The 26,167-nt window shown below is 40.0% G+C and overlaps 1 protein-coding gene across 1 annotated transcript; it reads right to left on the bottom strand.

Annotated features, from left to right (window-relative positions):
• Window positions 1-1,980: 1,980 nt before the first annotated feature.
• Window positions 1,981-25,843, bottom strand: lratb.1 (lecithin retinol acyltransferase b, tandem duplicate 1). Its single transcript, XM_034135410.1, has 20 exons — window positions 25,526-25,843; window positions 25,115-25,215; window positions 24,469-24,538; window positions 23,748-23,878; window positions 23,363-23,451; window positions 22,931-23,030; window positions 22,785-22,828; window positions 22,255-22,332; window positions 18,507-18,703; window positions 16,753-16,817; window positions 15,637-15,743; window positions 15,348-15,450; window positions 14,662-14,761; window positions 14,022-14,061; window positions 13,871-13,922; window positions 13,656-13,764; window positions 8,683-8,766; window positions 6,948-7,065; window positions 2,832-2,922; window positions 1,981-2,320 (listed from the first exon to the last, which is right to left on the bottom strand). The coding sequence occupies exons 1-20, from the start codon at window positions 25,752-25,754 to the stop codon at window positions 2,246-2,248; spliced, it is 1,983 nt and encodes a 660-aa protein (XP_033991301.1). The 5' UTR covers window positions 25,755-25,843; the 3' UTR covers window positions 1,981-2,245.
• Between the last annotated feature and the right edge of the window lie 324 nt (window positions 25,844-26,167).

Raw genomic sequence — 26,167 nt, 5'->3', positions numbered from 1 at the left:
AGCAAACGTTAGCTATCTAGCTATTTAGCTAGTTGTCGCAAAGTTTGTGTCTCTCGTGATTTAAATGAGGTATTATTGAACACCTGCAGTGCAGACCTGTGTCTTCTCTATTATTAATCTTAAATTAAGTCATTAAGAAGAAATGAACTGTAGCTAATAACATTTCTGAAGATAATCGGGATGAGGTTAGGAAGTTCGGACGGATATTTTAGGATCCTGGCTGATTCAACTTTCCCAAAACGCCTAAAGAAGGAACTTAAAAAGCACTTTCCCAAACACCAGCATCAAACAGTCGTGTTTTTCGGACTAATTACCGCTCCGTCTTGTAAACATTTCTCAGTAATCTTGAGCAATATGCCGAGCAGATGTGGATCCCGAAGCCTTTCTGTCATCATTAAGACATGAGTGTTCTTCCACATCTTGAGCCGCAGTCATTTCAACACGTCTCTGGGACCACTTCAGTCTTTAAAATCACACTAAATGGATTCATACCGTTGTTATTGGTCTGATTTATATTTCTGCAGCTCTGTTTCCAATCCCCGTCTGGAAGGATCTGCATTTCTGTTGTTCTCTGTGGTTTTTATTGTCTTTGTACGTCTGTTTGTTGTTGTTTAAGGCAGACCGTCTGATGTGGAGCGTCTCCGCATGAAATCAGATTAAAAAACGCACATCAGATGTTCACTAAAAGGGTTCAAATCCTGCAAACATGCGTCATGTTTTCTGTATTACTCACTCAATGTTTTTGTGTATAAAATGTCAGAAAAAGGTGAAAGATAGTCGAGAAAACTGGGATGGTGTTTTTACATGTCCTGTTTGGTCGCTTTAATGTTATTTAAAATCGAGAAAATCTTCATATTTGAGCTGAAAGCAGCTTTTAAGGCACTTTTACTTTGATAATATATCAATTATTAAGATATTTATAGAGGTGATTGTTGTTTGCTGTCAAGCAATTATCAATTAGTCACCTGTTTGTAAATGTCTGAAAAATGATATGAAAACTCTGCAAATAATTGGAAACATTTCTGAATATAATGTTAAAAAAAGTCTCAAAATAATAAGAAAAATGTCAGAAAATAAGAAAAAAGTCAAAGAAATATATGAAATGTTTTCAAAAATAGTAAAACAATTTATTGTCTAAAAATAATAAGAAAGAAAAGTCTAATATGATATGAAAAAATAATGTGAAATATTTCCCCAAATATATATGAAAAGAAATTGTAATAATTGGGAAATCAAATGAAAAATATCCCAAAAAGGTGTCGGAAAAACTTCCAAAATGTCCACAAAAATATAATAAATGTCTCATTAATTAAATAACTCTTCATGGCGTGTTTTTTAATTGACTCAGCAGTTCCTCCAGGACTCAGGTTTAGGGTCCGGAGCCTCGGAGGTGATTTTTTTCTCGGTCTGTTAGTGATTACGGATAAACAGCCGGAGTTCTTCGGGGAAACATTCCTGCGGCGGCGGCCGAGGAGTCGGGTCGCAGCGAGGTTCGATTCCTCTGAAGTCTCTTTTTACCTCCAGAGGAACAAAAAGCTCTGAGGAGGTCAGAGGTCAGGAACCCTCGAGCTGCTGCCATTACCCCCCTCACCATTCGAAGAAAGGAACCCTTTTACCCGCTTTTTAAAGGAAGGATACTCTAAGGGAAAAATGTCGGAAAAAAACGTGAACAAATTTAATGAAAAAGGCCTGAAAATAAATTTGAAAGAATGTCAAAAAATTACATGAAATATTGGAAGAAATTAAATGAAAAATGTCAGAAAATTACATGAAAGAAATTATGGAAAATACCAGAAACTAAAATAGAAAAATGATAAAGTGAAACATATCTAAATATGTCAAGATAAATGTCTGAAAATTAAATGAAAAATGTCCATCCCAGTTTCTCAAAAACAGCATTTTCTGACACTCTGAACAGTTACTACATTCTTATAGATAAAGAACAGGGGTCAGAAGAAGCATCAAAAATATCCATCCCAGTTTCTCTAAACTGCATTTTCTTAATTAAAAAACTACATTTCTCTCAATCAAATAATCATTAAGTGCACTTAAGGTTGGACCTCTATAATAACACATGTTTAATTACAGAGTGTTTCGGTTCTTTTGCTCCAAAAATGAATGAAGTTATAGTTAATGCTCATTCTGGGTTTCTGTGGAGGTGAAATGTCTCGAGAGTCCTCTGCTGTTTTTAATGTCCTCTCCTCCTCTTCATCATCCTCTTCCTCCTCACCCTCTTCTTCCTCTCTCAGTCCACCAGGGACTTGAGGTCGGGCAGATTTCTCAGCTTCAGATCGAGCAGCATCTGACCGTAAGCTTTGCCCTGAGAAAACACAAACAACCATCAGAACAACATGTGTGTGTGTCCGCCTCAACGTGTCTGCCTTTACACATCCAGAGTGTGTGTGTGTGTGTGTGTGTGTGTGTGTGTGTGTGTGTGTGTGTGTGTGTCCTTTGATGTGCCTGCGAGGCGGTAAAGCGTCTACAGGAGAGGAAGAGGAGGAGAAAGTGATGTTAACACCAAGAAGAGGAGAGGCTTTTATATTTAAGTCTGTTTTTTTAAATTACATTTCTTTAAAACACACGACTGATTTTTAGTTTTTTTGTATAAAAACAATTAAAATAATTTGTATTTCTTGTTATCATCATTTATACTACTGTTATAATAAAGACCTTACTGAGCTTTCTGAAGAGAAACAGAGATGCAACTTTCTCTACTTCCCTCAACACCAAGAGAGAGGAGGTGATGAGGGAGAGACTTCAGAGAGAGAGGAAGTGTGTGTGTGTCTGTGAGTGAGTGAGTGAGTGAGTGAGTGTGTGTGTGTGTGTGTTACCTGGGGGTCGCTGCGCAGAGACGCCACCCCTCCCCCTCCAAGTGAACTCTGCAGGACGAAGTTCAGACCGTTGATGCCAGGAAGAGTGTACCTACACACACACACACACACACACACACACACACACACACACACACACACACACACACACACACACACACACACACACACACACACACACACACACACACACACACACACACACACACACACACACACACACACACACACACACACACACACACACACACACACACACACACACACACACACACACACACACACACACACACACACACACACACACAATTAAAGGTGGTTTACTGGGAGTCTCACACACAGCCTGGCACCATGTGTTGGTATGCCGGTTTATTGCACACGTAAATATGTGTGTGGTGTTTAAATGTGTGTGTGTGAAGTTTCTTTAACAATGTGTGTGTGTGAAGTGTCTGTGTGTGTGTTCTTTGTGCCTTGAAATCTAAGAATCTGGGGAGGAAAGGGTTAAAAGCTGTGTGTGTCTGTAAGCAGTTAAAGGTGTGTGTGTGTGTGTGTGTGTGTGTGTTTTAACGAGCTCTGGAGGTGCACTAATGAGGCGTTCAGGGGGCGTGGGAGCAGTCGCAGGTCAGCGAGCTTTACGACCTCAAGCCCATTATTACGCTAACCGCTAACACGCTAACCTGCTAACATGCTAACCGCTAACACGCTAACCGCTAACACATAACATCATCTCAATCTCAATCGTTATTTACTTATTTGGCACATTTACAAACAACCTCAGTTGAGCAAAGAGCTGCACAGCGAACACAGAACAACACAATAGGAGTAAAATAATAAAACACTATTATTATATTATTATTATAACTTATAAAAACATATGGAAATGTCACAATGTCATGTTCAACTAGTATTAAATCATCGCTAAATGATGTCTCTGTTTGAACACCTGAGTCTCAATGAAGCCTCTTCTTCTCTTTGTGCTCCACAGCGCCCTCTGTGGCCACTCACGGTAATTACAGGCTAACTGACTTTTGTTTTTATTTGATTGTTTGTTTGTCAACAGAATGACGCAAAAACTACTTGACGGATTTGTATGAAATTTGGTAGAGAGGTGTGACACAACATTCACAACATTTTGGAGCTGATTTGAGACACGGGAGGTTATAAACTATGTATTTGTACGATATCAGGATTAACTTCTTTATTTATTTCAGATTTTTGTTCCATATATTAGCATGAATCTAGTTTCCAGGACTCAAGGCACGAGCAGAACATTTTTATTGCAGAGTTTAGAAAAGGGGTGGGGAACCTCCGGCCCTCGAAGTAATTTATAAACACAGGCAAAAAAGAAAAAAATTAAAGAAATCTAGACCGCAAAATAATTGCGAGAGGCTGTGGCTCAGTGGGTAGTGTGCAGGACTTCAAATCAGGGGATAGCAAGTTCGAGTCCCACTGCAGTCAGCATGTCGTTGTGTCCCTGAGACACTTCACCCCAAATTGCTCCTGTGGGGATTGTCCACAGTACTGAATGTGTGTAAGTCGCTTTGGATAAAAGCGTCTAACAAATTACATGTCATGTAATGTAATGTTATGAATTAAACAAGCGAGTGCCTGTTTTTCCTGGCCAAGGTCAGGGTCCTTGAACACAACACGAGCCTAACGTGTCATCACGTGGTATATGTCTCGTCTGACAGGGGTGCAGTTCTGACGGAGAGCACCGGAACGCTGCTCCGGCACTTCAGAAATGTCAGTACCCATAAGGAGCCGTACGCATGCCGCAGTTTCAGCGTGGCTGTGTCTTTAGCTGAAAGCCCAGTGGCGATCTGTTCATCCAACACAGTCTCACGGCATTTCGTGTTATAGTCACGAAATGAATCTATTGATTCGTGTTCACCAACACGATATCGCCATTTTTTTTCGTGTCACACAGAACGATTTTAAAAGCAATGTAAATCATAACAAATTAGAAGGAAAAAGACATTTAAAGAAATACAGATTTCAGTATTCTGACACAGAACGATTTTAGAAGCAATGTATTTATATTGGTAGCATGTTTCGTGCCTGCACCAAATAATAACAAATTAGAAGGAAAAAAAGATGACATAAAACACAGATGTCAGTATTCTGAGGCTCTGAGACATTTCTTTTCCTCACTGACGGCAAACAAACTCAGACATTATACAATTTAAAATAAAAGGGATAGGGTTAGGCTTAGGGTAAGATATTGAGTAAGAACATGTTTTTATGAACCACACAGCTTCTGGTCTTCCAAGACCCGACCGGACAAAAAGACGTGTTGCAGGCACGAAACATACTACCAATAGAAATACATTGCTTTTAAAATCGTTCTGTGTGACACGAAAAAAAGGGGGAAATCGTGTTGGTGAACACGAATCAATAGATTAAATTAATTTCGTGACTAATAACACGAAATGCCGTGAGACTGGGTTGGTTCATCTGTCATACTGATCATACAGTCAATCACTGTGTTGTTATTAGCATCTGGTTAGCTAGCTATGCTAACGAATATAAGAAGCCTTTTCTCCAACCAGTGAGGCAAAGGCACATCTTTATATGATCATTATAGTTATACAAACACAAGAGAATAAAGTAAACAGGTATAAAATACTATATGACAGTAAAAAAAGTTGTTATTAATAAACAAGAATACAGTTTAAAAAGAGTGATTTGTAAAATATCCATAAAGAAAATCTGCTTCCAGTTCTGTTTCAAATGGGTGTTGAGAGATGTTTCCATAGATCTCCTCATGTTGCTCTCAAAGTGCACCAGATCGATGCTTTCAACTTCAACATTTAAAAACACATCTTCAGGATGAGATTTAAGACACTCCTTCTCTGTGTGACGTTACTGTGAGAGACATTTTTCAATATCAGGATTTCTTCTTAGGTCTGTTTAACAGTCTTTCTCTCCACACATTAAGACATACATCAGTTTAAAGTGGTTCCTACGACTGCATGGGACGACAACATGTGGATAAACCAACATGTGGATAAACCAACATGTGGATAAACCAACATGTGGATAAACCACCACAGACTTCCTCCTGGAGCCTCTGTAATCTCGCAGTTAGAGTTTAAATCTCTTTTTCTCTGGACGTTTCGGAAACAACAACGCGAGGAAGACGAGGGTCAGCCATGTTTACAACGACGTCTCGTTCCTCTCTTCACTTCTGGTTTTACTGCAGCTTAAATGTGTGTGTGGTTTGGAAACACGGAGACACTGACATGGTTCGGATGCTTTAAACGTCCTCTGGTGACCACGAGATCAACAACAGATGGGACGCGTTAGCAAACCAACGAAGAAGAAGAAGAAGTTATTGTGGTTTCCCTACAGTTTGATCTCTGTGTTTCCTGTGTGTGTGTGTGTGTGTGTGTGTGTGTGTGTGTGTGTGTGTGTGTGTGTGTGTGATATTTGTTTTGCCCACAGATTTTGCATCTTGTTTTCCGCTGCGTTGCTTCCTCTGTTACGTCTCGACAGTGATTACGCTAACCAGAACCGCTAATCACCGCTGCTGTGTGTGTGTGTGTGTGTGTGTGTGTGTGTGTGTGTGTGTGTATTAGGTCAAATCAGAACTTGAAATGCACACAAAACACAATTATGTCCCCTCTTTTTGGACCGATATGTACTTTTTTTCCTGATTTCAATACAAATAAAACTGTTATCTTTCCCTTAGATTTGCAGAAATTGTTATTATTATTAACCTGTTCAGCCCTGAGCCTGTTTTTCAGGTCTCAGGCTCGAAAATGACTTTCCCAGAGTCAACAGTCCCCTTAAGCTAAATGCTAACCTTTGCGAGCTAACATGCTAATGCTAAGCAGGTTTTACATTATGCTGCATTCAGGGGGTGCCAAAAGAAATCAGAAAAATCAGTTTCCGGTTAAAAAAAAAAGAAAAAAAACTTGGACGTGTTGTTGCACGACTTGCTGAGTTAGCGTAACATGGCGTATGTATGATGTGAGGTTTTAACGATATAATTAATATATGTTAATATTATTTTAGAGTATAACAACTTAAGAAGAAACTGGATTTTCTCAGGTTTCATTTCAAAAGGTGGATTAAAATCCTTTCTAGATAAAGTAGATCTGGACTTCCTCTCACCGTGTGACGGCGTCCTTCGTCCCCGGTGTGATGAGGTGGGAAAAGTAGTCCTCCACCACAGAAGAAGTCAGGTGTTTCTTCAGGTAAGGGAAGAAGAGAGGATGACGAGCGATCACTCCTGCAGAGAAGAGAGGAGAGGGTCCTTGAGTTTTATACTAAACATTTAATTATTTATTATTATAAGGAGAGAAAAAAATAAAGCAAGAATGAATACAAATGTGAACTGAATGTGCTCTTTCAAGGACACGAGATAACGAAGGTGATAGGATACACGTATTTATTATCTGTTGGGAAAACACTGAATGTCCTCTTCCAATATGAGCGTAACATGATAACAAAGGTATCCCAACTGTAGCTATGAACATGACAGGATGTATGATTACCTAGAAGAGCATCAGGACTGTTTGAGGCATATGATAGCTATGTGATTAACATGATGATTCAGCCTCTATGGAGATAGACATATGACAAGCATGCTCATTTCTGACGTGGAGCTAATCTGAAGTAAACATTGAATACTGCTTTCTATTCCTCCATCTTGTGACTGTGTAACTCCCTCTCTTGGATATCAGCATGTGAAGGACACTGTTCAGGAACTAGTTGATGCTCTGTATGTGATGACTACTTCCATTCTGGAGAGGATCAGAGATACATGGATCCTGAGATTGAAGCTCAAGACGGGGACCAGTGATTATTAAAAATGTTAAGTATTCAGAAAAAGTCATAATTTTGAGAAAAAGTCATAATTTTGAGAAAAAGTCAGAATTTTTAGAAAAAGTCAGAATTTTGAGGAAAAAGTCAGAACTTTTGAGATTTTGAGGAAAAAGTCCACATTTTTGAGATTTTGAGGGAAAAGTCAGAATTTTGAGATTTTGAGGAAAACGGCAGAATTTTTAAGATGTTGAGAAAAAGTCTGATTATTGTGATTTTTGAGAAAAAGTCAGAATTGTTCTAAAAAGTCCGAATTTTTCTAAAAAGTCAGATTATTTTGAAAAAGTCAGAATTTTTAGAAAAAGTCAGATTTTTTAGAAAAAGTCCGAATTTTTAGAAAAAGTCAGAATTTTTAGAAAAAGTCAATTTGTTTTGAAAAAGTCCGAATTTTCAGATTTTTTAGAAAAATACCAAAAATTCTCTTTTTTTGTTTTGACTACTTCCATTCTTGAGAGGATAATAAATACATGGATCCTGAGATTGAGATTTTTCTGCAAAAAACAAATTAATAATAATGCATGGCATTTATTTTAGCGCTTTTTCCAAGTGCTCTAAGCTCTTTACATATTACGTATATCAGACATGTAATACATCAATACTGTGGACAATACCCACAGGAGTGATTTAGGGTGAAGTGAAGCCGCATAATATTACAAAATATATAAAATAAATGAATACATATAAAAATAATACAAGGCAGCAAAACAATAGTGCACAAAATAAATAAAAATAATTGCAAGATGAAAATAAGAAATACAATTTTGCAAAAATGAAATATGCAAGAAGAATTAAATTAGTACAAAGAGGAATTAAACTATAACGTAAAAAAGCACAAGAATAAAAATGTGCAAAAACAAAATAATGCAAGAAAAAAATTGAAAACTACAAAAATAATAAAAATAGTGCAAGACAAATTGAAAAAAGCACAAAAGTAAAAAAAGGTGTGAACCAATAGTAGAAGGATAATTTAAATATAGTTTTTGTAACCCCGCTCAGTAAAGGGTTAAAGATCTCTGTTCCTCACCGATGTTGGCAGAGTCTCCTTTGTCTCCACTCCTCGTGAAGGCCAGCTCCTCCAGTCTGAAGCTGTGGGGGCCGCTGGGAAGCTCTGCACACACACACACACACACACACACACACACACACACACACACACACACACACACACACACACACACACACACACACACACACACACACACACACACACACACACACACACACACACACACACACACACACACACACACACACACACACAGTAAGGTATTATAATGGGAGTAAATGTGACATAGAGAGGTGTCGCCCCCTGTAGGCAGACATCAATACCTTCACATCACAGCAAGTCCTTTATTAACTTTTATTTTAAAGAGTCCTCTCCTGCTGATGTTCAGGTGTATATCAGTATGTAGTGTCTCTACTTTAAAGAGTCCTCTCCTGCTGATGTTCAGGTGTATATCAGTATGTAGTGTCTCTACTTTAAAGAGTCCTCTCCTGCTGATGTTCAGGTGTATATCAGTATGTAGTGTCTCTACTTTAAAGAGTCCTCTCCTGCTGATGTTCAGGTGTATATCAGTATGTAGTGTCTCTACTTTAAAGAGTCCTCTCCTGCTGATGTTCAGGTGTATATCAGTATGTAGTGTCTCTACTTTAAAGAGTCCTCTCCTGCTGATGTTCAGGTGTATATCAGTATGTAGTGTCTCTACTTTAAAGAGTCCTCTCCTGCTGATGTTCAGGTGTATATCAGTATGTAGTGTCTCTACTTTAAAGAGTCCTCTCCTGCTGATGTTCAGGTGTATATCAGTATGTAGTGTCTCTACTTTAAAGAGTCCTCTCCTGCTGATGTTCAGGTGTATTTCAGTATGTAGTGTCTCTACTTTAAAGAGTCCTCTCCTGCTGATGTTCAGGTGTATATCAGTATGTAGTGTCTCTACTTTAAAGAGTCCTCTCCTGCTGATGTTCAGGTGTATATCAGTATGTAGTGTCTCTACTTTAAAGAGTCCTCTCCTGCTGATGTTCAGGTGTATATCAGTATGTAGTGTCTCTACTTTAAAGAGTCCTCTGCTGCTGATGTTCAGGTGTATATCAGTATGTAGTGTCTCTACTTTAAAGAGTCCTCTCCTGCTGATGTTCAGGTGTATATCAGTATGTAGTGTCTCTACTTTAAAGAGTCCTCTCCTGCTGATGTTCAGGTGTATATCAGTATGTAGTGTCTCTACTTTAAAGAGTCCTCTCCTGCTGATGTTCAGTTGTATATCAGTACGTAGTGTCTCTACTTTAAAGAGTCCTCTCCTGCTGATGTTCAGGTGTATATCAGTATGTAGTGTCTCTACTTTAAAGAGTCCTCTCCTGCTGATGTTCAGGTGTATATCGGTATGTAGTGTCTCTACTTTAAAGAGTCCTCTCCTGCTGATGTTCAGGTGTATAACAGTATGTAGTGTCTCTACTTTAAAGAGTCCTCTCCTGCTGATGTTCAGGTGTATAACAGTATGTAGTGTCTCTACTTTAAAGAGTCCTCTCCTGCTGATGTTCAGGTGTATATCAGTATGTAGTGTCTCTACTTTAAAGAGTCCTCTCCTGCTGATGTTCAGGTGTATATCAGTATGTAGTGTCTCTACTTTAAAGAGTCCTCTCCTGCTGATGTTCAGGTGTATATCAGTATGTAGTGTCTCTACTTTAAAGAGTCCTCTCCTGCTGATGTTCAGGTGTATATCAGTATGTAGTGTCTCTACTTTAAAGAGTCCTCTCCTGCTGATGTTCAGGTGTATATCAGTATGTAGTGTCTCTACTTTAAAGAGTCCTCTCCTGCTGATGTTCAGGTGTATATCAGTATGTAGTGTCTCTACTTTAAAGAGTCCTCTCCTGCTGATGTTCAGGTGTATATCGGTATGTAGTGTCTCTACTTTAAAGAGTCCTCTCCTGCTGATGTTCAGGTGTATATCGGTATGTAGTGTCTCTACTTTAAAGAGTCCTCTCCTGCTGATGTTCAGGTGTATAACAGTATGTAGTGTCTCTACTTTAAAGAGTCCTCTCCTGCTGATGTTCAGGTGTATAACAGTATGTAGTGTCTCTACTTTAAAGAGTCCTCTCCTGCTGATGTTCAGGTGTATAACAGTATGTAGTGTCTCTACTTTAAAGAGTCCTCTCCTGCTGATGTTCAGGTGTATATCAGTATGTAGTGTCTCTACTTTAAAGAGTCCTCTCCTGCTGATGTTCAGGTGTATATCAGTATGTAGTGTCTCTACTTTAAAGAGTCCTCTCCTGCTGATGTTCAGGTGTATATCAGTATGTAGTGTCTCTACTTTAAAGAGTCCTCTCCTGCTGATGTTCAGGTGTATATCAGTATGTAGTGTCTCTACTTTAAAGAGTCCTCTCCTGCTGATGTTCAGGTGTATATCAGTATGTAGTGTCTCTACTTTAAAGAGTCCTCTCCTGCTGATGTTCAGGTGTATATCGGTATGTAGTGTCTCTACTTTAAAGAGTCCTCTCCTGCTGATGTTCAGGTGTATAACAGTATGTAGTGTCTCTACTTTAAAGAGTCCTCTCCTGCTGATGTTCAGGTGTATAACAGTATGTAGTGTCTCTACTTTAAAGAGTCCTCTCCTGCTGATGTTCAGGTGTATATCAGTATGTAGTGTCTCTACTTTAAAGAGTCCTCTCCTGCTGATGTTCAGGTGTATATCAGTATGTAGTGTCTCTACTTTAAAGAGTCCTCTCCTGCTCATGTTCAGGTGTATATCAGTATGTAGTGTCTCTACTTTAAAGAGTCCTCTCCTGCTGATGTTCAGGTGTATATCAGTATGTAGTGTCTCTACTTTAAAGAGTCCTCTCCTGCTGATGTTCAGGTGTATATCAGTATGTAGTGTCTCTACTTTAAAGAGTCCTCTCCTGCTGATGTTCAGTTGTATATCAGTACGTAGTGTCTCTACTTTAAAGAGTCCTCTCCTGCTGATGTTCAGGTGTATATCAGTATGTAGTGTCTCTACTTTAAAGAGTCCTCTCCTGCTGATGTTCAGGTGTATATCGGTATGTAGTGTCTCTACTTTAAAGAGTCCTCTCCTGCTGATGTTCAGGTGTATAACAGTATGTAGTGTCTCTACTTTAAAGAGTCCTCTCCTGCTGATGTTCAGGTGTATAACAGTATGTAGTGTCTCTACTTTAAAGAGTCCTCTCCTGCTGATGTTCAGGTGTATATCAGTATGTAGTGTCTCTACTTTAAAGAGTCCTCTCCTGCTGATGTTCAGGTGTATATCAGTATGTAGTGTCTCTACTTTAAAGAGTCCTCTCCTGCTGATGTTCAGGTGTATATCAGTATGTAGTGTCTCTACTTTAAAGAGTCCTCTCCTGCTGATGTTCAGGTGTATATCAGTATGTAGTGTCTCTACTTTAAAGAGTCCTCTCCTGCTGATGTTCAGGTGTATATCAGTATGTAGTGTCTCTACTTTAAAGAGTCCTCTCCTGCTGATGTTCAGGTGTATATCGGTATGTAGTGTCTCTACTTTAAAGAGTCCTCTCCTGCTGATGTTCAGGTGTATATCGGTATGTAGTGTCTCTACTTTAAAGAGTCCTCTCCTGCTGATGTTCAGGTGTATAACAGTATGTAGTGTCTCTACTTTAAAGAGTCCTCTCCTGCTGATGTTCAGGTGTATAACAGTATGTAGTGTCTCTACTTTAAAGAGTCCTCTCCTGCTGATGTTCAGGTGTATAACAGTATGTAGTGTCTCTACTTTAAAGAGTCCTCTCCTGCTGATGTTCAGGTGTATATCAGTATGTAGTGTCTCTACTTTAAAGAGTCCTCTCCTGCTGATGTTCAGGTGTATATCAGTATGTAGTGTCTCTACTTTAAAGAGTCCTCTCCTGCTGATGTTCAGGTGTATATCAGTATGTAGTGTCTCTACTTTAAAGAGTCCTCTCCTGCTGATGTTCAGGTGTATATCAGTATGTAGTGTCTCTACTTTAAAGAGTCCTCTCCTGCTGATGTTCAGGTGTATATCAGTATGTAGTGTCTCTACTTTAAAGAGTCCTCTCCTGCTGATGTTCAGGTGTATATCGGTATGTAGTGTCTCTACTTTTAAAGAGTCCTCTCCTGCTGATGTTCAGGTGTATAACAGTATGTAGTGTCTCTACTTTAAAGAGTCCTCTCCTGCTGATGTTCAGGTGTATAACAGTATGTAGTGTCTCTACTTTAAAGAGTCCTCTCCTGCTGATGTTCAGGTGTATATCAGTATGTAGTTGTCTCTACTTTAAAGAGTCCTCTCCTGCTGATGTTCAGGTGTATATCAGTATGTAGTGTCTCTACTTTAAAGAGTCCTCTCCTGCTGATGTTCAGGTGTATATCAGTATGTAGTGTCTCTACTTTAAAGAGTCCTCTCCTGCTGATGTTCAGGTGTATAACAGTATGTAGTGTCTCTACTTTAAAGAGTCCTCTCCTGCTGATGTTCAGGTGTATAACAGTATGTAGTGTCTCTACTTTAAAGAGTCCTCTCCTGCTGATGTTCAGGTGTATAACAGTATGTAGTGTCTCTACTTTAAAGAGTCCTCTCCTGCTGATGTTCAGGTGTATATCAGGATGTAGTGTCTCTACTTTAAAGAGTCCTCTCCTGCTGATGTTCAGGTGTATATCAGTATGTAGTGTCTCTACTTTAAAGAGTCCTCTCCTGTTGATGTTCAGGTGTATATCAGTATGTAGTGTCTCTACTTTAAAGAGTCCTCTCGTGCTGATGTTCAGGTGTATATCAGTATGTAGTGTCTCTGCTTTAAAGAGTCCTCTCCTGCTGATGTTCAGGTGTATATCAGTATGTAGTGTCTCTACTTTAAAGAGTCCTCTCCTGCTGATGTTCAGGTGTATATCAGGATGTAGTGTCTCTACTTTAAAGAGTCCTCTCCTGCTGATGTTCAGGTGTATATCAGTATGTAGTGTCTCTACTTTAAAGAGTCCTCTCCTGCTGATGTTCAGGTGTATATCAGTTTGTAGGACTCTTTAATAAATGTGTTTACCTGCGTCAGGTTCCTCCTGAGCTGAAGGGGGCGGGACTTCCTGTTCAGATGTGTGTGGCTCCGCCTCCTGAATAGACTCCGCCTCTTGTCCATCAACGTGCACCTCCACCTGTATAAAAGTATCACTATTACTGTGTACAAATACTCTGTTACAGGTAAAAGTAACTCACCCATTAATGTCTATTTCATTAATTAACAACAGTAATAAATCTTACCTTCAGCTCAGATTTGGGATGCATGAAGAAAAATGCCTTCAGGACAGGAGAGCTGCGGAGAAATGTAAATATTAAATATTATTGAGAGACACGTCCAACACTAATATATATATATATTTAATATCCTGAGTATAAATAGATTTAAACTCACACTCTGGGTCGACCACCAACGATACCAGTGAGTCCTGGAGCTGAGAAAATAACAGCAAGAATCAGGAGTCACACAGAGTTCAGAGTGTGTGTGTGTCTGTGTGTGTGTGTGTGTGTGTGTGTGTCTGTGTGTGTGTGTGTGTGTGTCTGTGTGTGTGTGTGTGGTAGATTTGAACTTGTCACCATAAACAAACAATAAAATCACAGCCTCCTTATCTGCAGGATGTCTGTGTGTGTCTGCATGTGTGTGTGTGTGTGTGCGTGTGTGTGTGTGTGTGTGTCTGCATGTGTGTGTGTGTGCGTGTGTGTTATGAGGCAGGAGAGAAGATATCAAAAGAAAGCACTTTTTATTGTTTTTGCCATATTTAAAAAAAAGTTGCAATATGCATTTACTTCGAATTGTTAATAAACAACCAACAACCAGGCTGTATGCACGTTGTGTTGCATTGTGGGAAATGTAGGCTCCGGGTTTCAAATAAGAAAAATGTGAAATGTGGAATAAAAAGTGTGACGTTGCTGTTTTTTTTGCACAGATTTGAAACGCTGAATGTGTTGAGAGTCTTCAGAGCTTATATGTAGACTTTCCTACAGCGTGTTGTGAAATGAAAGGTTTTAAATAAAGTTTATTTTGTAGTTTTTACCCATGCCGGTGCCTGCAGGAGCGACCTCTCTAGCGAAGACCTCCAGAGCTTTCTTCTGTGTGTGATGAACGGCCATCCAGATCACCGCCTCCCTGCAGCCCTGACACACACACACACACACACACACACACACACACACACACACACACACACACACACACACACACACACACACACACACACACACACACACACACACACACACACACACACACACACACACACACACACACACACACACACACACACACACACACACACACACACACACACACACACACACACACACACACACACACACACACACACACACACACACACACACACACACACACACACACACAAATATAACAATTATAAATTATATATTTGTATTGTTATTACTCAAATAATAATGGTCAATAGTATTTATAATAATAATAATAATAATAATAATAATAATAATAATAATAATAATAATATTTGTTATGTATTTATTTAATAAAATAAATATAAAAAATAATAAAAGATAATATATAAAATAAAATATGAAATAATATATAAAATAAAATATAAAATAATTACAATAAATGCCCCAAAAATCCTCCTCTCCATGTTACTGATGTGAACAGGCTGTGGAGTTGCTCTTAAATGGATGTATTTTTAAAAACCATTAATAAAAGACTCTGATGAGGTCAGAGATTCACCTTGCTCTGCGCGTGGGGTCCGTACGTGTCCTCCGCTCCGAGGATCTGAACGTTAACGGAGCTGAAGTCCTCCATCTTTAACTGCTGCAGCATCCCCCTCGTCCTGCACACACACACACACACACACTTAGTAATATGGTAACACAGGAGGTGTGAGGAGAACACACACCTCCTGTGTTGATGACTAGTAATATGGTCATAAGGTTTCCCACGCACACACACACAGAGGAAATGTGTCTTCCTCACACACACACACTTCGTGATGTTCTCCTCACACACACACACACACCGTTTGATGATGCTCTCTGCGGTGCGTCTTGCTTTCTCCGCGGCTCTCGGACCTCCGACCGGACACACAGCTGTCGCTCTGAAACCGTCCAGGTAGGTCGCACACACCTGCAGGAAACACGTAGAATTACACACTAAAACACACCTGGAGGAAACACGTAGAATTACATACTAAAACACACCTGCAGGAAACACGTAGAGTTACATACTAAAACACACCTGCAGGAAACACGTGGAGTTACATACTAAAACACACCTGCAGGAAACACGTAGAATTACACACTAAAACACACCTGGAGGAAACACGTAGAATTACATACTAAAACACACCTGCAGGAAACACGTAGAGTTACATACTAAAACACACCTGCAGGAAACACGTAGAGTTACACACTAAAACACACCTGCAGGAAACACGTAGAATTACACACTAAAACACACCTGCAGGAAACACGTGGAATTACACACTAAAACACACCTGCAGGAAACACGTAGAATTACACACTAAAACACACCTGCAGGAAACACGTAGAGTTACACACTAAAACACACCTGCAGGAAACACGTGGAATTACACACTAAAACACACCTGCAGGAAACACGTAGAATTACACACTAAAACACACCTGCAGGAAACACGTAGAATTACACACTAAAACACACCTGCAGGAAACACGTAGAATTACACACTAAAACACACCTGGAGGAAACACGTGGAATTACACACTAAAACACACCTGCAGGAAACACGTAGAATTACACACTAAAACACACCTGCAGGAAACACGTAGAATTACACACTAAAACACACCTGCAGGAAACACGTGGAATTACACACTAAAACACACCTGCAGGAAACACGTAGAATTACACACTAAAACACACCTGCAGGAAACACGTGGAATTACACACTAAAACACACCTGCAGGAAACACGTAGAATTACACACTAAAACACACCTGCAGGAAACACGTGGAATTACACACTAAAACACACCTGCAGGAAACACGTAGAATTACACACTAAAACACACCTGCAGGAAACACGTAGAATTACACACTAAAACACACCTGCAGGAAACACGTAGAATTACACACTAATTTATTGATGAGTTTACCTTGTATTCCTGAGATGGAGCGGAGCCTTTAGCCCCCGTCACCTTGACAGCACCTCCATCTACACCTGGACACACACACACACACACACACACAGATTTGAGTAGATACAAATTATGATTATTTTTCGTAAATAATTTTTTTTTTTTCCAAATGTATAATATTTAAATGTTCCAGATTTAAGACATTAATATGTAAATGTGTTTTTGCAGGCCCCTCCCCGTGGCTGCTGTGTGACCCTGTTGTCCTTAAAACCACCAGAAAATGACACAACTCAGTTCAACAGTTCATCCTCCCAACAGAACCACCAGCTGGCCACTATTTACATGTTTCTGTTTAAAACACTCTGATAAAAGTTCACGTCCTCTTTTTGAAACGGAGGAGACCCCAGTTTGACCCGAGTCTGAGGAAAGGGTTATTTCACAACTAAATACTGACTCAATCCCCTTCGTTTAATGAAATCAGGGCAAAACATACTGACATCTGAGGTCAAAAAATGGACAAAGATGATTGTGTTTATTAAAACTACACTAAAACTACAGATCAAATGACTATAATGTTTATTTTAAAGTCACTAAATTACAGAAATGCTAAAATTTGCATTCGAGTTTCCAGTAAACACGTTAATATTTAATATAATATTATAATAATATTACTTTTATTTGGGGGATATACTGTATATCCTCTTAGTTTTGCAAACTACACTTCCCATGATGCTTTGGGGCATACTCGATTTGATGGAGAAAATAAATGAATACAAAATAAAATAATGATAATTAGTGTAAGCTACATTTTTACTTAAAATAAAAATATAATATATAAATAAAATAAATATGATATATATTTTCATCTTGTATTTCACCCTGTAGAAGGGACTTGTTATATTTATATTGAGGGCTTTCTCCACATATTATGGAATATATATCACGTATGAAATCTGTAATATAATGTATTGAAACAGAAAGTGTTAAAACCCCCCACTGTGAAAGAGTTCCAGTTTTCAGAGGAGGTTCATGAGAGGTTCAGAAACAGCTGATGGTCCGTGTTTAGATTCAGGAGGAATAAAGTCTGGAACGCTTGATAAAGAGTTCAGGGACACACACACACACACACACACACACACACACACACACACACACACACACACACACACACACACACACACACACACACACACACACACACACACACACACACACACACACACACACACACACACACACACACACACACACACCACACACACACACACACACACACACACACACACACACACACACACACACACACACACACACACACACACACACACACACACACACACACACACACACACACACACACACACACACACACACACACACACACGCCTTGCTAAACGGCTCCGTCTAAAAAACAAAGTTCAGCCGGAGGCCGTGTCCTCATCGTGACTCCATCAGAGTGTGTGTGTGAGTGTGTGAGTGGGTGTGTGTGCATGTGTGTGTCTGAGTGTGTGTGTGTGACTACTTTTTCATGTTGCTGGTGTAGGGACGTACAGGGATTTTGACTGGAACTACTTTATTTTCACGTATGGTGTGTGTGTGTGTGTGTGTCTGTGTCTCTCTCTATGTGTGTGTGTGTGTGTGTCTCTTTCTCTCTGTGTGTGTGTGTGTATGTGTGTGTGTGTGTGTGTGTGTGTGTGTGTGTGTGTGTGTGTGTGTGTGTGTGTGTGTGTGTGTGTGTGTGTGTGTGTGTGTGTGTGTGTGTGTGTGTGTACCTGGTACTTCCTGGATGATCACCTGACTGAAGTCACAGCTCACGTCAGGCAGCAGGTATCTCTTTGGGTCTGAGATCTCGTAGACCAGCTGTTCGGCCACCGATCCAAAAGAAACCAGTCCTCCAGTGAGAGGAGGTTTAGAGAGGAGGAAGGACCCATCGCTGCTCACCTCCACCACCGGGAAACCCATGATGTCCCTGAACGCACCATCAAGTTAGTGAGGTTTAAAGGTCCCCTATTATACTGTTTCTCATCAATATATTACAGGTCTCAGATATATACAGAGCCTGTCTCTGATTGGCTGAAACACCATCAGATCATTGCAGCATTACCCACAATCCCCTCTGTTTCAGCCCTATTTCAAAAGTGCTTCTCTGTCTGTTACTTTAGATGAAAATAAGGAGCCCCTCCCCACGCCCCTCTGAGAGACATTTGGTTACAAAGAACTCAATGGTGCTCTAGGAGGAGATTCAGGTGATAAGGGGGGGGGGGGGGGGTTACCTTGGTTGCTGATTGGCTAATGGTTACACAAGACAAAACATCGTTATGACATCATAAAGTGGCCAAAATCTGATCAGCTCATTTTCAGACAGGTTTTTATAAAAATGGATCAAAAAGAGAGAGAATCTTTGTTCCTGAAACTTTCAGAGTCTCTTTACACAGAGGGGACACATGTTGATGAAGAAGAGACATGAAGAAGAGGGGACACATGTTGATGAAGAAGAGACATGAAGAAGAGGGGACACATGTTGATGAAGAAGAGACATGAAGAAGAGGGGACACATGTGATGTAGAAGAGACATGAAGAAGAGGGGACACATGTTGATGAAGAAGAGACATGAAGAAGAGGGGACACATGTTGATGTAGAAGAGACATGAAGAAGAGGGGACACATGTTGATGTAGAAGAGACATGAAGAAGAGGGGACACATGTTGATGAAGAAGAGACATGAAGAAGAGGGGACACATGTTGATGAAGAAGAGACATGAAGAAGAGGGGACACATGTTGATGTAGAAGAGACATGAAGAAGAGGGGACACATGTTGATGAAGAAGAGACATGAAGAAGAGGGGACACATGTTGATGAAGAAGAGACATGAAGAAAGAGGGGACACATGTTGATGTAGAAGAGACATGAAGAAGAGGGGACACATGTTGATGTAGAAGAGACATGAAGAAGAGGGGACACATGTTGATGTAGAAGAGACATGAAGAAGAGGGGACACGTGTTGATGTAGAAGAGACATGAAGAAGAGGGAGACACATGTTGATGAAGAAGAGACATGAAGAAGAGGGGACACATGTTGATATGAAGAAGAGGACATTGAGAAGAGACTGAAGAAGAGGGGACACATGTTGATGTAGAAGAGACATGAAGAAGAGGGGACACATGTTGATGTAGAAGAGACATGAAGAAGAGGGGACACATGTTGATGAAGAAGAGACATGAAGAAGAGGGGACACATGTTGATGTAGAAGAGACATGAAGAAGAGGGGACACATGTTGATGAAGAAGAGACATGAAGAAGAGGGGACACATGTTGATGTAGAAGAGACATGAAGAAGAGGGGACACATGTTGATGTAGAAGAGACATGAAGAAGAGGGGACACATGTTGATGAAGAAGAGACATGAGAGAGGGGACACATGTTGATGAAGAAGAGACATGAAGAAGAGGGGACACATGTTGATGAAGAAGAGACATGAAGAAGAGGGGACACATGTTGATGTAGAAGAGACATGAAGAAGAGGGGACACATGTTGATGAAGAAGAGACATGAAGAAGAGGGGACACATGTTGATGAAGAAGAGACATGAAGAAGAGGGGACAATGTTGATGAAGAAGAGACATGAAGAAGAGGGGACACATGTTGATGAAGAAGAGACATGAAGAAGAGGGGACACATGTTGATGAGAAGAAGGACATGAAGAAGAGGGGACACATGTTGATGAGAAGAGACATGAAGAAGAGGGGACACATGTTGATGAAGAAGAGACATGAAGAAGAGGGGACACATGTTGATGTAGAAGAGACATGAAGAAGAGGGGACAATGTTGATGTAGAAGAGACATGAAGAAGAGGGGACACATGTTGATGTAAGAAGAGACATGAAGAAGAGGGGACACATGTTGATGAAGAAGAGACATGAAGAAGAGGGGACACATGTTGATGTAGAAGAGACATGAAGAAGAGGGGACACATGTTGATGTAGAAGAGACATGAAGAAGAGGGAAGAGGACACATGTTGATGAAGAAGAGACATGAAGAAGAGGGGACACATGTTGATGAAGAAGAGACATGAAGAAGAGGGGACACATGTTGATGTAGAAGAGACATGAAGAAGAGGGGACACATGTTGATGAAGAAGAGACATGAAGAAGAGGGGACACATGTTGATGAAGAAGAGACATGAAGAAGAGGGGACACATGTTGATGTAGAAGAGACATGAAGAAGAGGGGACACTGTTGATGTAGAAGAGACATGAAGAAGAGGGGACACATGTTGATGTAGAAGAGACATGAAGAAGAGGGGACACATGTTGATGTAGAAGAGACATGAAGAAGAGGGGACACATGTTGATGTAGAAGAGACATGAAGAAGAGGGGACACATGTTGATGTAGAAGAGACATGAAGAAGAGGGGACACATGTTGATGTAGAAGAGACATGAAGAAGAGGGGACACATGGTGATGTAGAAGAGACATGAAGAAGAGGGGACACATGTTGATGTAGAGGAGACATGAAGAAGAGGGGACACATGTTGATGAAGAAGAGACATGAAGAAGAGGGGACACATGTTGATTAGAAGAGACATGGAGAAGAGGGGACACATGTTGAGGTAGAGGAACATGAAGAAGAGGGGACACATGTTGATGTAGAAGAGACATGAGAAGAGGGGACACATGTTTGATGTAGAAGAGACATGAAGAAGAGGGGACACATGTTGATGTAGAAGAGACATGAAGAAGAGGGACACATGTTGATGTAGAAGAGACATGAAGAAGAGGGGACACATGTTGAGTAGAAGAGACATGAAGAAGAGGGGACACATGTTGATGTAGAAGAGACATGAAGAAGAGGGGACACATGTTGATGTAGAAGAGACATGAAGAAGAGGGGACACATGGTGATGTAGAAGAGACATGAAGAAGAGGGGACACATGTTGATGAAGAAGAGACATGAAGAAGAGGGGACACATGTTGATGTAGAAGAGACATGAAGAAGAGGGGACACATGTTGAGGTAGAGGAGACATGAAGAAGAGGGGACACATGTTGATGTAGAAGAGACATGAAGAAGAGGGGACACATGTTGAGGTAGAGGAGACATGAAGAAGAGGGGACACATGTTGATGTAGAAGAGACATGAAGAAGAGGGGACACATGTTGATGTAGAGGAGACATGAAGAAGAGGGGACACATGTTGATGAAGAAGAGACATGAAGAAGAGGGGACACATGTTGAGGTAGAGGAGACATGAAGAAGAGGGGACACATGTGATGTAGAAGAGGACATGAAGAAGAGGGGACACATGTTGATGTATTAGAGACATGGGAAGTGGATTTTGCATAATCGGTGACCTTTAACCCAATCAGAAAACAGCCTCAATAAGGGATCTTGAGAGTGTGGGAGAGAATCTCCTCTGGAGGAACCCAGGGATGTTAGCCTCTGCAGACCATTGACATGCACTACAACCTATAGAACACTACAGGAGAGGAAACACCAAACAATGATCCCAGTCTCACCAGTCAGGGACTTTGTGCCAGTCGGTGAAAACGCCTCCTGTACTCTGAGCTCCACACTCTATCAGGTGACCTGCCAGACTACACACACACACACACACACACACACACACACACACACACACACACACACACACACACACACACACACACACACACACACACACACACACACACACACACACACACACACACACACACACACACACACACACACACACACACACACACACACACACACACACACACACACACACACACACACACACACACACACACACACACACACACACACACACACACAGTAATTATGGTCAATATGTATTTACTTCATTTATTTTACAATGTATAAAATAAAATCTAATCTTCACTGTCTCCCAATGAAGGAGTCCAACAAAAAGGCGAGAGCTCCCCCTGCTGTTTAACATGAGTACTGCAACCGTTTTTTAATTACGTATTTGTGTTGCAAGTTAAACTGTTATTCCTGTTATACATAAATAATGCAAAGTTTGTGTGTGTGTGTGTGTGTGTACCTCCCAGCTGCCAGAAGGTCATACTCGCTCCTCTCCCATCCAAACTGCAACACATTTAAAAAAAAAAGATAGTTAGACTGCGTTCATTTTGTCTTCAAATTAAATGTAATAATAACGTTGTAGATTAATATAGATTTTAGTCGTACGGTGTGCATGAGCGGTGCGAGCGTCACGGCGCTGTCGACGCAGCGACCCGTCACCACGATGTCAGCCCCGAGGTCCAGACAGCGCTTTATAGGGAGGGCCCTGAACACAACACAACAATAACAATAAACATACAAATAATAACAATAGAAACAATTAAAATGGAAAAGTACATAAAAAATATATAAAATTGCAAAAATGTGTCTTAAAATTAGATGAATAATTAAATATTGTCAATATTAATTACATAAATATAATAATAATAAATAATAATAATAGGATAATATATTAAGAAAAAATACGAATTACACAAAAATAATACAAATAATTATAATTATTAAGCGTACATTTATAATAATAATAATACATGTGTTACTGTTAAGAAAATCATCATATAATGGACATAAACTAATTAATAATAGATATGTTTGTACCCGAGGTAAGCGTTCATGCTGTGGAGAGTTTTAGGAAGCTTCTGTCTGCTGCTGCCGTCGGCCATCTTTACTTCAGAGAGGCTGCTCCTCTGAGAGGGGAGGAGACAAGGAGAGGAGACAAGGATAAGAGAGGAGACAAGAGAACAGAGGATATTAAACATGACATGTGAAGAGACAAGGAGAGGAAACAAGATAAGAGAGGAGAGGACACAAGGAGAGGAGACAAGAGAACAGAGGAACAGGATAGGAAACAACCAGAGAGGAGACACCAGAGAGGAGACACTTCTACATCATATTACTTCTTCTAAAGACGACAATAGGAAAGATGATTATGATGAAGATGACGACGATGATGAAGGTGATGCTGTTGCTATGGCGACCTTACATGTGGCATGAGGTCGTCTCCCGTCACCACGGCGACCTTAAGGTTGAGGCCGGCCTTCCTGATGACTTGCTGTATGGCTTCAGCGCAGGAGAGAGGGTTCACTCCTCCAGCGTTACTCACCACCCGGATACCTGAGCACAGGTAGGAGGAGGGGGAGGAGTTATAGAGACAGGGGGTCGTTAAGGAGACTCATTAAGACGACTCGTTAAGAGACTTTAGGAGCTCGTTAAGGAGACTTTAGGAGCTCGTTAAGGATGCTCGATAAGGAGAGAGGATACACGCCTCACCATTACTCACCACCTGCCTGGATACCTGAGCGCAGGTATGAGGAGGGGGAGGAGTTATAGAGACAGGGGGTCGTTAAGGAGACTCGTTAAGGAGACTCGTTAAGGAGGCTCATTAAGGAGACTTTAGGAGTTCGTTAAGGAGACTTTAGGAGTTCGTTAAGGAGATTTTAGGAGCTCGTTAAGGAGACTTTAAGAGCTCGTTAAGGAGACTTGTTAAGGATACTCGTTAAGGAGATTTAAGGAGCTCGTTAAGGAGACTTTAGGAGCTCGTTAAGGAGATTTTAGGAGCTCGTTAAGGAGACTCGTTAAGGGGACTTGTTAAGGAGACTTAAGTTGCTTGTTAAGGAGACTTTAGGAGCTCGTTAAGGAGACTTTAGGAGCTCGTTAAGGAGACTTTAGAGTTTAAATGGGATTTAAAATAAAGGGTTTCTCACCTTTCCTCTGGATGTCGTTGATGAACGGAGCGAGGGCGACGTGGACGAAGTCTGGAGCGTAACCCAGATTCTACAACAACACAGAACATATAATAATGTCTCATGTTGTCCCTATTATTGAATGGATATTGTATCAAAGTATGACTTTAAGATTACCAGAGAGTACAGGTAGTCTGCACAACTAACTCAAATTAACTAGGTAGGTATCCAGTATATTTTATTTATCACAAATTGGGAAATGTTATTGTTCCAGTAGCAATGTCAAGCATTACACGACTTAAAAATGTTTTTAAAAATGCAGTAAGATGCAAATTAAAATGTACATAGGAACAAGTATATAACGAATCACAATATGAAGGACATATGTCCCTAGAGTATCAAAATAATACACAATATATTGAATAAATTGAGGCTACTATATATAAATATACAACAGACACATGAATATATTGAATAAAAGTGTTCTTTTTCTTCTCCATCTATTCTTTGCTCTAACTCTGTAAATGTCGCCTCTGTGTGACGAATAAAGGAACTACAGATCCAGTTTCTTCTGTGCAACATTAAATATAACCTCTGTTACAAAAGGAGTGAATAAAAACAGCACATTAGTCTTTATTATTATTATAAATAAAGAGGTTTAACTCACAGGCGTCTTGGTCTTGGCAGCGGTGAGCAGAGACATTGTGATCTCACTGAGGTAGTCGAACACCAGGAAGTCCAGATTCCCACTGTGCACCAGCTGAGGCACTGGGATTACATACATATATTTTTTTATTTTTTTATACACATTTCTACATTATCAATTATTAATGCGGATACATTAGAATAAGCAGAACATTTGAAAAAATATATTTAAACAATTTTAAAGTGATTTTGATTAAAAGTATCTTTATTATAATTTAATTTGTAATTAAACGTTTATTTAACCCAGTTTAAAAAAAAAAAATTTCCTCATTAATTCTATGTATTTATTTAAATTATTTGTATTGACTAAATGTTTTGATATGAGTGTCATTTTTCGAAATAATTATATTTATTTTAATAATGTGTGTTTTACCTGAGGTCGCGGTGTCCCCCCAGAAACCGGAAGCACAGCCGATCCTCACCGGCTTTGTTTCGGAAGAACTCGTGAACCTTCGGGAACTGGGTGACATATTAGCATTAGAGCTAACCTGTGCTAACCTGGAATTACATCTCAAACTCACGCATTTTCTCCAGTTTCTGCACCGCGACAAACACGACAACGCGTCGTTTGTCTGCCTGAGTAACTGAGGGAAGTTCTGCATGTTTAAAAAAAGGTGTTTTATTAACGTAAAAGAGACCAAATGACGAGAGTTTGAGAGAGGTTGTTATACTTTACTGAGTTCAAGGTGCACCGGTGCAGCCAGAAAAACAGTCCGACCGGGAACACGTCATGGAACGCTTCCCTACATCCGGGCTCTTTGAGTTCATATTAACGGTGTTCACAAGTAAATAAATCATTCACGAATTATTTCCAATTGCAAAAATACATTAATGTGACATATTATTGTTATTATTCAGATTATTGATGATATTAAAAGTGTTTCTGTTGCCTTGAAGGACAGTATTTTGGGAAAGAATAACCCTTTTTTTAGATGATTAAATAAATCTTAATCCTTAAGTGTATTTCATCTCAAGAACTACATGTAATGCACTCTTTACAATATTCCTTAAACAA

Source organism: Trematomus bernacchii, unplaced genomic scaffold (genome assembly GCF_902827165.1).
Source record: "Trematomus bernacchii unplaced genomic scaffold, fTreBer1.1, whole genome shotgun sequence".
NCBI classification, from domain to species: Eukaryota; Metazoa; Chordata; class Actinopteri; order Perciformes; family Nototheniidae; genus Trematomus; species Trematomus bernacchii.
This window is presented reverse-complemented; position numbering and strand designations above follow the sequence as displayed.

Bases quoted from the DNA above. Each gene is read 5' to 3' on its own strand.
- lratb.1 (XM_034135410.1), bottom strand. From the start codon at position 25,754: ATGCAGAACTTCCCTCAGTTACTCAGGCAGACAAACGACGCGTTGTCG. The intron at 23,879-24,468 runs GTGAGAAACCCT...ACCTGTGCTCAG, and splicing joins CAACGACATCCAGAGGAAAG to GTATCCGGGTGGTGAGTAAC. The intron at 22,829-22,930 runs GTACGACTAAAA...AATGTGTTGCAG, and splicing joins TCGCACCGCTCATGCACACC to TTTGGATGGGAGAGGAGCGA.